Below are 14,325 nucleotides of genomic sequence, written 5' to 3' on the forward strand. Positions count from 1 at the left end.
GAAACGAATTTTTGCATCTAGAAACTGATTTTTGCAGCTGAATGAAATACCACCATCCTCTCCATCAGACACATGAAAACTACACAACTTAAGAGCTAACTGGCAGGTATTTTAGGACCAATATCTAACTAGCCTGTACAACCGAATATTGTATTGTATATTCAAGCTCTAGATTATAATTGTGTTCCTTTCTCTGTTTAAAACATTTTAAATTGATCATTCAGGCACTGATAAATAAATAAAAAAAGCACAGAATTGAATTTTGGTTCCAAGCATAAACAAAGCTGTGCGTTGAGCAGAATTTGGGAACACTGCACACGCGCACACTTTGATCACTTTGTGGGATCTGTACTCACTGCTCTGCTTGTTTCGGTTACTATGCCTTGCCTGGGCAGTCAAATTGTTTTTAAATACCTAAAAGTAAACCTCAGAACCTGTTTTCTCCTATTGCGTCAAATAATAATTCATAATAAATGAACTCACTCTGCAAACACCAAGGTTGCTGTTGTTAGCTATTTGGAGTATAACACAACATTAAATAATAGATTTTGCACTTCTAACATTTTAATCTCAATCTCAAATTGCATGCAAAGGCAATTAAACAGTAGCATCCCCATTTCAAGGCTGGAGACCAGACATCTAAACACAAAGTTAGCAGATACCTAACTTCAAGCATAAAAGCAGTCCCTCTGCTTGAACTGATTCTATGTGCAAGCTTGAAGTTAGACACATGCAGCAATATGCAGTCCAACTCATGACTGCAGCTATCGAAAATGTAGGTGTCATATGGAAGGTATTCATCTAGTTAATGAACAGACATAGGCACATCTAAAGGTGGTTTCACAGAATTCATGGAATGGTTTGGCTTGGAAGGGAGCTTAAAAATCATGTAGTTCTAAGCCCCTGCTACGGGCAGGGACACCTCCCACTAGACCACGTTGCTCAAAGCCCTGCCTAACCTGGCTTTGTACATCTCCAGGGATGGGGCATCCACAACTTCCCTCGGCAACCTGTTCCAGTGTCTCACCACCCTCACAGGAAAGAATTTCTTCCTAATGTCTAATCTAAATCCACCCTCTTTCAGTTTAAACACTGGAACTGTTACCCCTCATCCTATCCCTCCACTCCCTGATAAAGAGTCCCTCCCCATCTTTCCTGTAGGCCCCCTTTAGGTACTGGAAGGCTGCTATAAGGTCTCCCTGGAGCCTTCTCTTCTCCAGGCTGCAATCCAACTCTCTCTCAGCCTGTCCTCATAGGAGAGGTGCTCCAGCCCTCAGATCATCTTGTGGCCCTCCTCTGGACCTGCTCCAACAGGTCCGTGTACTTCTTATGTTGGGAGCCCCAGAGCTGGGCGCAGTACTCCAGGTGGGGTCTCATGAGAGCGGAGTAGAGGGGCAGAATCACCTCTCTCAACCTGCTGGCCACGCTGCTTTTGATGCAGCCCAGGAAGCGGTTGGCTTTCTGGGTTGCAAACACACATTGCCTGCTCATGTTGAGCTTCTCGTCCACCAACACCCCCAAGTTCTTCTCCTCAGGGCTGCTCTTAATCCATTCTCCACCCAGCCTTTATTTGTGCTTGGGACTGCCCCGACCCACATGCAGGACCTCCCACTTGGCCTTGTTTAACCAATCCTAAATCAGCACCTAATTATTTTGAATAAATCACACTCCAGAAGTGCTTGCCTTCCTCTGTTAACTATCAATTGGACTGAGACATCAGCCCAGATGTCAAATACTGAGATGCTACAGGTAGGCACGTGAACCGAACTGCGTCCTAAATCAAAAGGTGCTGTTGAACTGGGAAAAATTGTGGCACAGGTGAAAAGCAGAGTGAAATGTGGACCCAGCTGAAGCTCAGACCGAAATATCCATTGCCTCATTGAGAGTGCAACGTTTGATCACTTGAATCCCACAAGAGTGTTATCCTGAGGGATATCAAGCACAAGGGGACATGCACAGTCCTTAAAAAGAGAAGTAACCTCCAGCATGATGAAGCTTTCACTGAAGTTGTTAACGCTAGCTTGCTGCAAGGCGTACAGCACGGAAATAATTCAGATTACTATGAGCAAAATGGACCCTATTTGTAAAGAACAGCTGTACTCAAAATATTGCTGCACGTTGATCTGCATGTAACACCCACCTGGAAAACCCCAGTCTGCAAATGAAAGCATGAACAAGAAAACTTTGTGTAGGGAAACAGACACTTCTTCCCAGAGAGAGACAACAGCACATCGAAATCACACTGTACAAGACAACATTTATAAAAATGTTGACAGATATCATCCCCCGTTTGACTTATGGAGCCATCAGAAGCTCACTTCCACGGAGCATTTTTGGACCCTTTAGTTGACTAAATCACCGATTTAGAATCTGTCAGACTTCATTATGCAGATGAAGAGTCTCTCCTTGGTTTCATTTGTTATGCATTAATAAGAGAGCATCGGTGACCGTATCCTCTCACACAACCAAAGCCTTTCTGCCATTACATAGTAAATTTTGTTCTTTCTCGTGTTGGAAAAAAACCTCAACACAACAGCAACACGGCTTAGTTGCTATGCAAAGACTTAGAGCCACTGCATAGGGATCAGTTCCAGAGTTTGGTTTGATTCAAACCGAGCCAGGCAAATTACGCCTGGATGTGATGGGAGGATGTTTTCCTGCTTGCCCGTTTCTCTCCTCTACGGGTGAAGAGTGTGCTCAGCCCAGACCGGCTCCGGGATCCCCACAATCTTGTGCGATCCCGATGTGCGTTTACTGCCTTCCAGCTCCATGCCTGGTGCAGTTAAAACACTCCGTACCAACAGGCAGATTTATTATGAATGCTGGTAGGGATCTTTTTTCTCTCTCATTGACTAGATGTGACTCAAAAAGTTAATGGTAATTGCTCTCATCTTCATTTAGCAATGAGAGAGAGAGAGAAATGGGAGCAATTTGCAGATCTGAGAACAGGTCATTACAGGTGTGTTATATTAGTGTATTCATGAGCCCCCTGGGACAGCCATGCTGCGATATCCAATAACTTTCTTAATGTGTAATTACACACCATTGGACTATAATTGATTAATTGAAAAGAGAATGTAGGCAGATGCTAGGCCAAGGCTGCTGCTGCTCATTAAATGAATATGTCCTTGCTTCTTTTTAATAAGTTAAGTGAACTACTCAAAAGCAATTAAGTGAGAACTGAAATTCATTAAATTTTAAGTAATTATTGGTATTAACTTCTATAATAAAATGCAGGATTTATATTTTGGGTTTTTTTTCCCATCCCGAAAGCAATATAATACACGTCACTGCTGAGATGTAAAAATGGTGTCTGCTACAGACAGCAGTGAGATACCTGCTCCTTGCAGACAGATTTTCTTCAGTGTGCCTTCAGGTAACTGCGTGACGCTAATCTGCCTCCTCGGGACGTCATTCCTGGAAGCCCTGAACACTCCTAGGGATTTCCAAAGAGAGGGGGCCACACGCTCAATATCCCAGAGCACCCCCAAGCCTCCCTGCAGTCCAGCCAAATGGTGGCCAGGCTCTTCTCAACCGTCCTTCCCACAGGCTGGACCTTAACTCTGAGAAATATAAAGAGCACAGCTCCTGATTTTCGAATTCCCACTCTCTTACTGCTGTATGTTGGCTCTTAAAGGGGTCAAAGACTCCAAACTCTTTTCTTTTTCAATGAGGAGGACAACGCATGCAGCAAGATGAGGAATAAGCCAACGGCACCATTATAGAGAGTCACACTGGTCGACGTAGGCATCTTTTCGGACCTGACAAAACCCGTTCTCATTAACACCGTGCAGGAGTGAGAGCCAGGGTCAGAGGTGCAAAAGGACCTGGGCATGGGGGGAGTAAAGCCAGTTTTAGGCCCTGACCCTGTGCTGCAGGTACGGCCGTGGGGAGATGGGGTGCGAGGGACGGCTCCTGCCAGGTAGCTGCCAGGGTGCCCCACGGGCCCTCCTGAGTCATCTGCATCTCCTGCACAGAGCCCAGGAAGAAAATATTTATAGCTCTGGGTGATGACTTTGGAAATTTTATTTCCAATTTATGTGGAAGGAAATCCAATGAATTTTATTTCACCGCACTTCACTTCCTTCGGAACAAGGCATATCTTTATTCTTTAACGTTCTATAAAAACTGTCTGAATTTTATTTAAATTGGTTATGAATGCCAGTTTCATAAAGCAAAGCCACGATTCACAACCTGTTTTCTTTCCAAAGGACACAAACCTGCTTTTTTTTTTTCCAGTTTTATAGAGGTTTGGGTGGGGGAATGGCTGACAATATTTTTCAGGCTTTTTTACTTCAAAATTTATTGAAATGCTTATTAAGAAGTAGCCTGCTAAAAATGCATTTTCAGCCAACAGTTCCTTAACTTTTAACTTGTTTAAATTCCTGGTCAATAAAAAGATTGGTAATTTTTTAAAACCATTTTTGAAAAAGCAATTTTTCAACAAGAACATGTTTAATATGAAAATTATAACTTCAGTAAACACATCAAATGAGGAAAGCAAAGAGTAAAAATAGAGTAATACAACACAGTATTGCAGTGGGGAGAAATTAAGGTTGGAGAAATTATTCAGGGGTCACTAGTAATTGCACATTTATTAATAAAAAATTTAATGCTTCTTCTGGGAAGGAAGTTGACAGAATTGGAGCTGTAATGGGATTTTAATTATTTTCCTTTTTAACACATGCGTTTTGCTTCTCTTTTGAAATAATAATAATAATGTTGGTGTTAAAAATTAGAAAACATGCCTCCTTCTGAGGAAAGACAGGCTTGTGCTCACGAAGTGTCAAGTGTCACATCCTAAAATAATGTGCCGGTATTGGTATGAAGGAAAATGCTCAACTAGAGACACTGGGGCGAAGTTGCGTGCTATTTCTAGCGTACACGAGGCAAGTGCTGTGGGAAAGGGGATATGAGTCGCTCTTGGCTCTGGGAGGCCAAACACCCACCGTCGGTAGCCATGGTCTTTTCCCAAATCTGCCGCCTTCCCATTGCCCATCTTCCTGTGCTGCCCACCCCTCTCACTGTCACACCTTTTATTCCATCTCTTTAGCTCCCTGAATCGTCTTCCTTAATTCGCTTCACCGGACCGAAAAGTGGGGATTACGTAGAGCTGCTGGGGGTACCAGCCTGCTTGGGCGGGAAGACTCATCCCTGGCCATTGGGGAGCTTCGTTCCCTTTATCCCCATCTCCTTCCCTTCCTTCTCCCCGCTCTTCATGCTCCTGGGGATTTTATGCCTTGTAATTTATGTGTCGCTGGCTACTGGCAGAGACTTAACCCTCCTTGCTGCTCTCAAGGGTCAATGGCACTCCCCTGCCCACCTCTGCGGGAGGCGTGGGGAATCCCTCAACCTCCTTAATGCTGTAGGTCACGGTCACTCGCTAACCCCGAGTATGAAAGGAGTGAGGTTTGGGTCTTACTTCCAGTAGAGCTGCTATCTCAGGCTTGCTATGACAGGGTTGTATTTTCTATAAGTTCCTACAGCTGGCCGCTGATTGCAGCCTTCAGCTTAAATATTATTAATAAAGATCATGTTTTCTACACTTCAAATTAGCCGTTAGCTGGCCTACAGCAATTTTTGGTCAGAGAGGGGGAAGATGTCTCAAAGCAGTCATTTGTCTTTTCATGTCTGCAGAACATAGGGTGTCTGTCATTCAGAGACCACTTAAAGCTAATGGGAGGGATCCTATTGATTTCACTGGGCTTTGGATCGGAGGTTGTGGAGTCCTAAACACAGTGTGAGTCAAGAAAAAGAAAAAGCGTATTTCTTCAGCAGGATGGTGGTGCAGGACGCGGGAAGGGGAACAGAAGGCCTGAAAGACCAAGGAGATCTCTCAAGACTCCCGAGAAGGTCTGCTGCAGCCCCAGCAATAGGACCCAAACCTCAGAGGTCCAGCCCACGGGAGCAACGGCCTTCATTTCCATTACAGGGTAGAAAAACGTAACATTTAAAAAGCAGGGCAAGAAAGACCGGGCAAGACAGTGGATGCATTTGTTCTAAAACAGTAAATAGATCTGTGTAGCCAGGCATAGAGCCTGTCGTTTCCCAGGGACAGCATATCGCGGGGCGGCTGGCAGGCCGCAGCTCTGTATTTGGTCCTGCGTTATCCCGGCGAGATGCCTATCAGGGTGCAGGTAGGGTCAGCCAGAGCTGGGTTTTGGGGCTCCCCTCCCCACCCCGGGGCTGCAAATCTGCCCGTGGGCTCACTGCTGCCTTTTTTCAGTGCGTTCACCCAGCCCCCGTGGACTTCGACAGTCTTTAGGAGTGTGTGTAAGGTGAACACCGCATAGCCCTTCGTTCAGCCTGGCAGCAAATAAAAAACTTTACAGTAATTTTGCCTGGTTTGTTGCCCTTGCTTGAAACGAAACAGAATGAAAGTTGGGTTTTTTTGGTGGGGTTTTTGGGGAGGTTCTTTTTTAAAATATTCTGCTATAACTCATGAACAATTTAGTTTTTGAAAATGAAACGTTACAGTCTACAATATGACCTAAGCCTCACTGTTATTTCAGTCACAGGAAAGGTTGAATTTCATGTGGCCAAGATTACTGAGGTTTTAAGAACATCAGTATCAATTCACTGCTACAATTGCTTTTCTCAATATTTTTTGTTCCAGAGCCATAACTGCCATTCTGACAGCTCTCTGTGCCTGATCCAAAGTCCCTGAAACCAACGGCGGGCTCTCCCTCGGCTGTTATGGGTTTTGCACGGCCATTTGCTCAAATCACTGTGTATGCCACAGTGCAGCTGATGGAGCAGGACCAGTTGCTCTCAGATTGCGGTGGCAAACTGAGCAAGAAACTGATGAAATCTATCGGTAAACCACCAAAAAATGGCACCAGCGGTAAGACACAGCAAATGTTGAGTGATGCTGGAAGAGTGGCAGGGACCGCTTGTGGAGGTTTTAACTCTCGGCAGGCTTGGTATCAGTAGGTCTACAACCTGGAGCTCCACAGGGTGTCACAGGTCTTACACCCCTCTCCCCTCCCGCCTCTCCAAGGTGGCAAAATCACCTCCTGACCACAAGGTTGGCACCTTAAAGGCTAGATGTGACCCTGCATCCCTCAGAGCTGCTGGGTGGCAGTCCCGCTTCAGCTTTCTGGTGTCCTGAAGCCTGGGCCAGGATGAAGGGAGCGCTCTCCCTCTGCCAGTTTGCACCTAACAGGGTGAAGGAAGAGCCAAGGAGAGGTACAGGGGGAAGAGCCTTTGCTTTCTCTCTCCTCTCTGCTAAGAATAAGGAGGCAGCATGGAAGATGAAAAGGGTGTAAAGGCAAGAGAGGGGATGAGCAATGCTATCTGTCTTCCCCTAATTCAGTCCTCCTTTGAAGGCACTGTGATTACAAATGGACTGAGAGGTATTTTCTTTTAATGCTGAAGCACTAACAGGGAGCGGTTTTGCTTGACACCGGGGCACAGGAAACAGGTCAGGTACCTTAAAAAAAAGAATTCAAACCTCACTTTTTGAAACCAAAACTCTCATGGTCTCTGAAGGATACCAACATGCACATTTCCATTAACTTGACCACGACTACAAAACTTACTGGCCTCGTTTGATCACAAATATTCCCAGTGCTTTTTAAAATCAGTCTTGTAGGTATGAAATCTTTCCCCCGTTCTGGTACTGTAACACTGAGGTTAACCTGCCTGCATCCTTGCTGCCCTGGGCGGATGCCCCACATGTGCCGTGCTTCCTGACCCTGCCTCTAGTGCTGGAACAGCAGAGCAAAGTGAGAGGACTCCAAGCGAAGCATCAGCTGTAGCTCTGGCTCCTCTCAGCCTTGCCACAGCCTCCCCAAAGGCCTTTTGCTTGTAGGAGAACGTTTTGCATTTCATGTTTCAGCTGCAGATGTGTTTTCAGAGCTTTCTCTGCCTCTTTTTGTTAGTGATTAAAGATAACTGGCCGTAGGTGAGTTTGCATTAAATCTGGTAACAAGCATGTTTTATTTTGTGTCTTTTACATAACAGCTTCCAAGCACCAGGACTACCTTATAATTCATCTCATACTGGACTCAGAAATTTATCCTCCCAGAGCAGAAGTACTAAGAGCAGGCTTTCTGATTTCAAAGAGAAAAAGGTCATGATCTTACTGCAGGAAAACCGTGGATCACAGCTGGGTGTGGGACTGGAAATGATTTTTTTTTCCCAGGGTGTTTACGTTTTGTTTGGTTATTTGTTTGCTTTACATATAATCCCATAGCAGTGGGTGGTACTCAGATCATCTTCATAAACAAATGATCTGGAAAGCAACCTGGCGTTTAATTTCCTTAACCCATCAAACCCTCCTTTGCTCATACAGCAGCATGGCAATCTGAAACCTTGACTCAATATTCTGGGGAACTGGGGGCAGGGAAGGACGAACTGTTGGTTTTTCTTTCCCACTTTTGTTAAAAGGCATCCAAGCATGGCCCTTCCTACCCTGACTAACCTGGGTAGGTGCCAGATGGATTTTTCCTTTCTCTAGGCAATGGCTTAGGAATTTCAGCTGGCTAGAGCTGAGGCTGTGGGCTTTTCACTGGCCTTTTCACTCCAGCCTACCCTTTCTCCGCAGTTAATCCCATCTCTCTCCCCACATCCACTCTTAGCTGGACTGTACTGCTCCTTGACAATCAGCTTCCAGAGGACTAGATTCTGCCTTTTCCTTCTGGAAACAAAGAGATGTGCCTGAAAGAAAAGCTTCCAGCCACTTGTGGAATAAGAAATTAAAATCCTGAGGCAGTGCCTACGGGAGAAGGGTGCACGGCTGGCCAAGAGAGCATGCTAGCCCAGCTCTTTAAAAATAACTTGTTTTATGTAGTTCCCAGTATTTATCATGGGTAGCCAAACTTAAGAAAACATGGCTCTCAAAAATACTGAAAAGTTCACAAGAAAAATTTGATGTCCTCATTGACTAGAGCATCTTAACCGCTTTGTTTTCTGTGCTCTACAACAAACAGCATGACACAACGTATCTGGATTTAGCACGGGAAGCGAATACCCAGGAACCTAATCTCGTAACTGCACAATGGCTTTCTATACCAACCAAAATCTTTAATTGTCACTGCTTTTCTTAATGCGCAGAACTACCGTAAGCGCTTCAGGGGGTTCTTTTGACTAAATGATACGTCTTTCTTCCTTCTATTTCCTATCAAGCTCACTCTCTCAAAAAACCCCCTCCAAATAGCTGAGTTGTACCTCACTACCCAAATTATCTCCTCTTCTGAGGAGTAAGGGGGGTTGGAACTAGACGATCTTTAAGGTCTCTTCCAACCCGAACCATTCTGTGATTCTGTGATTCCGTGAAGAAAGCATACAATTCGTAATATTCTATGTTACTATGCTTTCAAATGTCTCCAAATGCCAAGGAGTTAAAGCTCGCCGTGCGTGCCAGTGATCTGTGACGTTAAGATTCAGGCGGTGTAGCCCGGCTCTTGCGGGAGAGCCCTGGCACGCAGAGCCAGCCCCTGCATCCCACCTGGCAGCACCCTCCCAGCACGAGCATTTCCCCAGCAGAGGAGCCTGCACTTGCCGGAACAAACCTTGCTGGAAAATGGCAGCTGAACCCTAAAGCAAAGAAAGCACTTTTGAGCTGAAGCCTGCAGTTCCACCTGACAGGCTATTACCGTACTTACTTTCAACCGCGCTGAGAAAACTCCAAGGATTTCCCAATTCTCAAAAGCATAAACAAGTTTCAGTTTCTCTTTCATTTAAAAAAAATCTCAGCTTTTCGCTCAGCCAGCATCTGACTTGCACTATTAGACTCTGGGTAATTTTTTACCATGGGGAAAATATTTTTTTAGAAGAAGCAGCCGTCCCCACTCCTTTCTTTCATATTTTTTTCCCTTCTCCCCTCTCAAGGAGACAATTCCTAGCACAAACGTAGGAATACTGACTAGCCTTTAGGAGAAAGATGCTGTCTTAATGGCCAGTTCCTGTGAAATTCCCTTTACTCTTGAGCACATTTTAATATAGCATTGTTTCCCAAAAAGTAAAAATACAGAAGGAAAACCACTACCTCTGTGAAACACGTAGCGTCTTTGACAAACACCACTCGTTTCCCCACCACCAAAACCTAGGCTCAACATCATATTTTCACTGAAAGTTCCTAAAATACATCTTTAAAGATATTTTAGGTACATATTCATTATTTGACCACTTTTTTTTTTTTCACATACAAATTGAGTACAGATTACTTCCCTGCCAATTTTGTTTCCAATAGCATAGGAAAAATAAAAGTCTAACAAATTGCTTTTATTACTTCCTTAAACAAGAACTGAAACTTGTCCAAAAAAGCACATGAAAGACTAACTTGGATGACTTGAGCTTTTGCCAGGCACAGGAGTGATATAATAAAGCAAAAACTTAAACACATATTAATAGAGGAATAATTAACTGGGCATTAAATGAATGCTTTATTTTAATAGCACAAAGGGCGTCAACTGGTTCATTGATTGCTTGCACTAAAAATAAAGCAGATTTTAAATCGAAATAATACATAACTTATTTTATATCATATTGTCTCCCAACTCTAGTCCTGAACTCCTCCAACACCTATTGACTTTGGGGGCATCCTGGTGTGCTGTGATGGTTCGTCAGGCCTGATTGACCAGCGGCACAGTAATTAAACATGGCCTTGAAGAAACAGTTTAACTTATTTGGCACAAGAATTGTGACTGCACTGGGGAATCACTTTTTATGTTTGTCTGGTTTCCTCCCCTTAGGATGTAACCCTGAAACCAACGGGAACTTTGCAAGGAGTTTAAGAGGAAGCAAGATCAGATCTTAGGGGTCACATCGCTTTTGCCTGGGGAGAATTATACTGGGAACAAACTGACCCTTCCGAGTGACTCCTAGGGCTCTAAAAAGCATCGTCATTACCTAACCAGGGGTTGGCTCAGCACAGGGGACACCAGAGGGTAGGAGAGCCTGTGGGCCCACTAGTGCAGGCGTGGCCAAGATGCTCTGCACTCCAGGGACTGGCCACCACCTCTGGGCTGCTGCCCTCCAGTCTGGGCTTCTCTGATCAACTGCCTGAACCTGGGGACCGGCTTCGGCACTGGGTTACGTCAGCTCATCAGCTCGACTTCGCTGGATGTTGCACCCGGGACACCAAGATTGGCCTTTGGCCCTGCATCCTCTACGGGGGAGGCAGACACGGGTTTCAGTGCAGAGGAAATGCAGCTTGCTCCTCCATCGCCACCCGCCTCTTCTACAGTTATAATGAGGAAAAAAAAAAAGTTGTTGTTGCAAAATACAACCCCGTGTTCTGACTCTCCACAAATATTTCCATTTAGCCAAACGACACGTTTTACTTAAGTACGGCCGAGAAGAAAGGCGAATGCGAGGGAGAGATCTCCCAGTTCATCTAAAACTCCCTTTTGGAAAGCCATGCGTGAATCTCTCTTAAATGTACTACAATTCATTCTCTGTTTACTTTAGGCAAACAGAAAAACTCATCGTGGAGCACTCGTTTTCGCAAGCTAATCAAGAACATTAGGTCCCAACAGATTCATTTAATAGAAATATAATAGGCATTCCTGCTTGCTTTTAATCTTGCCTAGCTGCAAATGCTAAAATGAACAGCGAATTAACCCTGCCTTGGAACAGAGATCCTTTCACAGCTGACATCATCTCTCTCATGGCTTGTAAACACTCCAGGCTCCCTGTATGTGCTTTCCTGGCTTTCGCTCTTTCCCCGCAGCAGAGGAGAGGAGTGGAGGAGAGGAGAGGAGTGGAGGAGAGGAGAGGAGTGGAGAGGAGAGGAGAGGATGCTCCCGCCTGCATGCAGCTAGGAAGGGGAGGAACAGGCGAGCTCTAAAGGGAGCACTGCGTGTCAGCAGAACAAAACGCGCCGCCACCGCCCAAAAACAAGGCAGAGCTAAAAGGTGGGTGGGAGAGTGAGTTTTGGGGTGCCTCAGAGAGGGGGGAGGGGACAGGGGATTTTTCGTGCATCACCAACCGCTCCCTGCATGGCTCTCCCTGATTTACCGTGCGAGACAAGGTAGTACGACAAGGCCATTCACGTGCTGTCATCAAATATGAGAGATTTTTCAAGCAGTTTGAGATCTTAAATTGTTCACGGATAGCAGAACTAGCATTAGAACGCTAAACAGGAAAAAAAAAAAAAACCTATCATATTTCATAATGTATGTCATAATGAACAAAAGCCTTTCAAAAAAAAAAAACGGTTTTCACTGTGCTAAAGTAACAATCTAGACTTGTTGTAAGTATGTTATTCTTACAAGTAGTTCGCAGTTATTCTTGAAGGCAAGTCTTGGAGTTTCCTTAGCATAGTGCTGCTGGGGAAAATTTTCAGCATGTCCATCTTCATCTCTAGCCTGAAGGGAAATATAATGGCCTATTTAGGGACTTACAAATAATGGAAGGAAAAAAAAATAGCTAAAAGCATAACAGCTCAGATCATTAAAACAGACGGGAATCCCAAAATACAACATTATTAAAAAGTTTCTTTAAATGCTCAGTACACCTTTTAGATACGAGAACCTGGGATGCTGTTTTCTTACATAGCTTAGGTTGAACATGCAAATTCATTGTGGTGTAATAATTAGAACAACAAAAGACAAACCCAAAACAAAATATTTGAGCTGGAAACTGTGAGTAACTCAGGGTTTCAATTTACTTCATTGCATTTTTCAGGATTACATTACATACGTACTCGTTTAAACTTTTTGACATGATTAAGCAATCCCTAGATAACGTACTCGTATTTTAAGTTTAACAGCAAGGCCAAAAAAAATAAGTAAGTTTGCATACTCATAATTTACATGTAATACTATTATAGATAAATGGATTCCCCCTCCATGTTTAAGTGAAGCTTTGAAAGGAGCAATCATCTAGCGAGAACAATGATCCTTCAGTCAAATGCGGTCAAAATATTTAATGACAAAGATGCATTAAAAGTTACCAGTTATTTGGAACTACGCTGTTAATTAAGAAAGCTGAAGTTTAAATGGAGACATTACCAGAGCCCATTAGCAATCCTGCTTGCATATAGTATTTTTCCCTTCTCATCTACAGCATTTTCTGCTTTCGAGTTAAAGCAAAAGGGAGAAGCAGGTGAAAGGAGGAGTGTCAGCAATACACTCATTACACTGTTCATTTGGGTGACACTTGCACTCCGTTCCGCTCCATCTCGTCTGATCCCTGACTGTTCGCTCTCTCCCTCTCGCAGCCTCCCGAAATTCACAGCTGAGCTGTCTCCCTCACATATGGCTTGCATATAATTATGCACATTCCATTTTACACTGCATTAAAATGATGAGCTCCTGGCTCCCGGCCAACCTATTTAAATCAGCCCCTTGCCCGAAGAAGAAGCCGGGGAGAGGAGGAGGGCAGAAAGGGAGGCAGGGGGGGAGGACCGGAATGGGGGCGAGGGGAGCCGGCGGAACGGGGCGAGGAGCAGTTAGTCCTGCTCCCCATCCCTCCAGCTTCCCCACGTCCCCATTCCCCAGGGCAGAGGGGGTCCAGGGATGCCCAAGTGCAATGCACTTGTGTCTCGACGGCTGCGGCAGCGCTGCCATATCGTGTGTGTCCCCCCCTCCTTGCGCGGCGTGAACTGCCTGTCGTCGTGTGTCACACTCCCGGCGCCCAGGCTTTTTCAGCGTTGGCATTTATGAAAGATATTTACACCTTGTAGGCTCTACGGCTTGTTTGCCTTCAAATAGGCTTCTTCTGCCTCTCCCCGGGGAGAGACGGGGTAGGAAAGGGGAGCTGTGGGTTAATGGCACGGGGGATTTTTTAGGAAAATGTGAAGGGGTTGCATCTCATTGAAAGACCATTGACTCCATCGGGCTTCGACTTGGGCCTCTGCTTGTCAGCCACAGGGCGGGAACAAACTCTGCCTGACAAAAAAAATATCATTTTTAAAAGTGCAAAGTTTGTCCAAAGGTATGTTTTGAGTAGCACCTACAATTGATGACTATTACAAGAAGCGGGAAATGGGAAACGAATTTATTCTCTACGTTTCCTAGCAGCTTAGAGGAATTTTCTTTCACTGCCCTCAATAGCTGCAGGGTGGAAAATGTTTAAAATTTTTCCTCCAAACCACAAGGAAGAGGCAGAGCATTCCTGAGCACCTGAAATCACTTTTATACTGACAAAGGTTTAAATGCATTCTTCTAATTAGTTTGAAACTGAAACCTCTCTCACACAGTAAATCTACCTCCCATGCTCTGTGGAATACAAAGTTTCGAGTTTGACCGTGTTTTTTATAAAAAAAACACCCCAATTCTCATTTTGAAAACTTTGTCCTTTCCTCTCCTCCATGAAAGAATATGGGCAACTCGACGAAGCTCTTCCAGGTCATCCAGAAGACAACTGGGGGGCGAG

General features: G+C 44.7%; 1 protein-coding gene across 2 annotated transcripts in view; it reads right to left on the reverse strand.

Annotated features, from left to right (window-relative positions):
- Window positions 1–14,325, reverse strand: part of SOBP (sine oculis binding protein homolog) — a 120,042-nt gene that overhangs the window by 42,108 nt on the left and 63,609 nt on the right. Inside the window, exon 5 of one of the 2 annotated variants that reach the window (XM_074581003.1) lies at window positions 12,219–12,314. The exons of the other annotated variant lie outside the window; for it this stretch is intronic. Within the exon in view, the coding sequence (XP_074437104.1) occupies window positions 12,219–12,314 (96 nt within the window). The remainder of the gene's footprint in view (window positions 1–12,218; window positions 12,315–14,325) is intronic. 2 annotated transcript variants of the gene reach the window in all.

Source organism: Larus michahellis, chromosome 3 (genome assembly GCF_964199755.1).
Source record: "Larus michahellis chromosome 3, bLarMic1.1, whole genome shotgun sequence".
NCBI lineage: Eukaryota > Metazoa > Chordata > Aves > Charadriiformes > Laridae > Larus > Larus michahellis.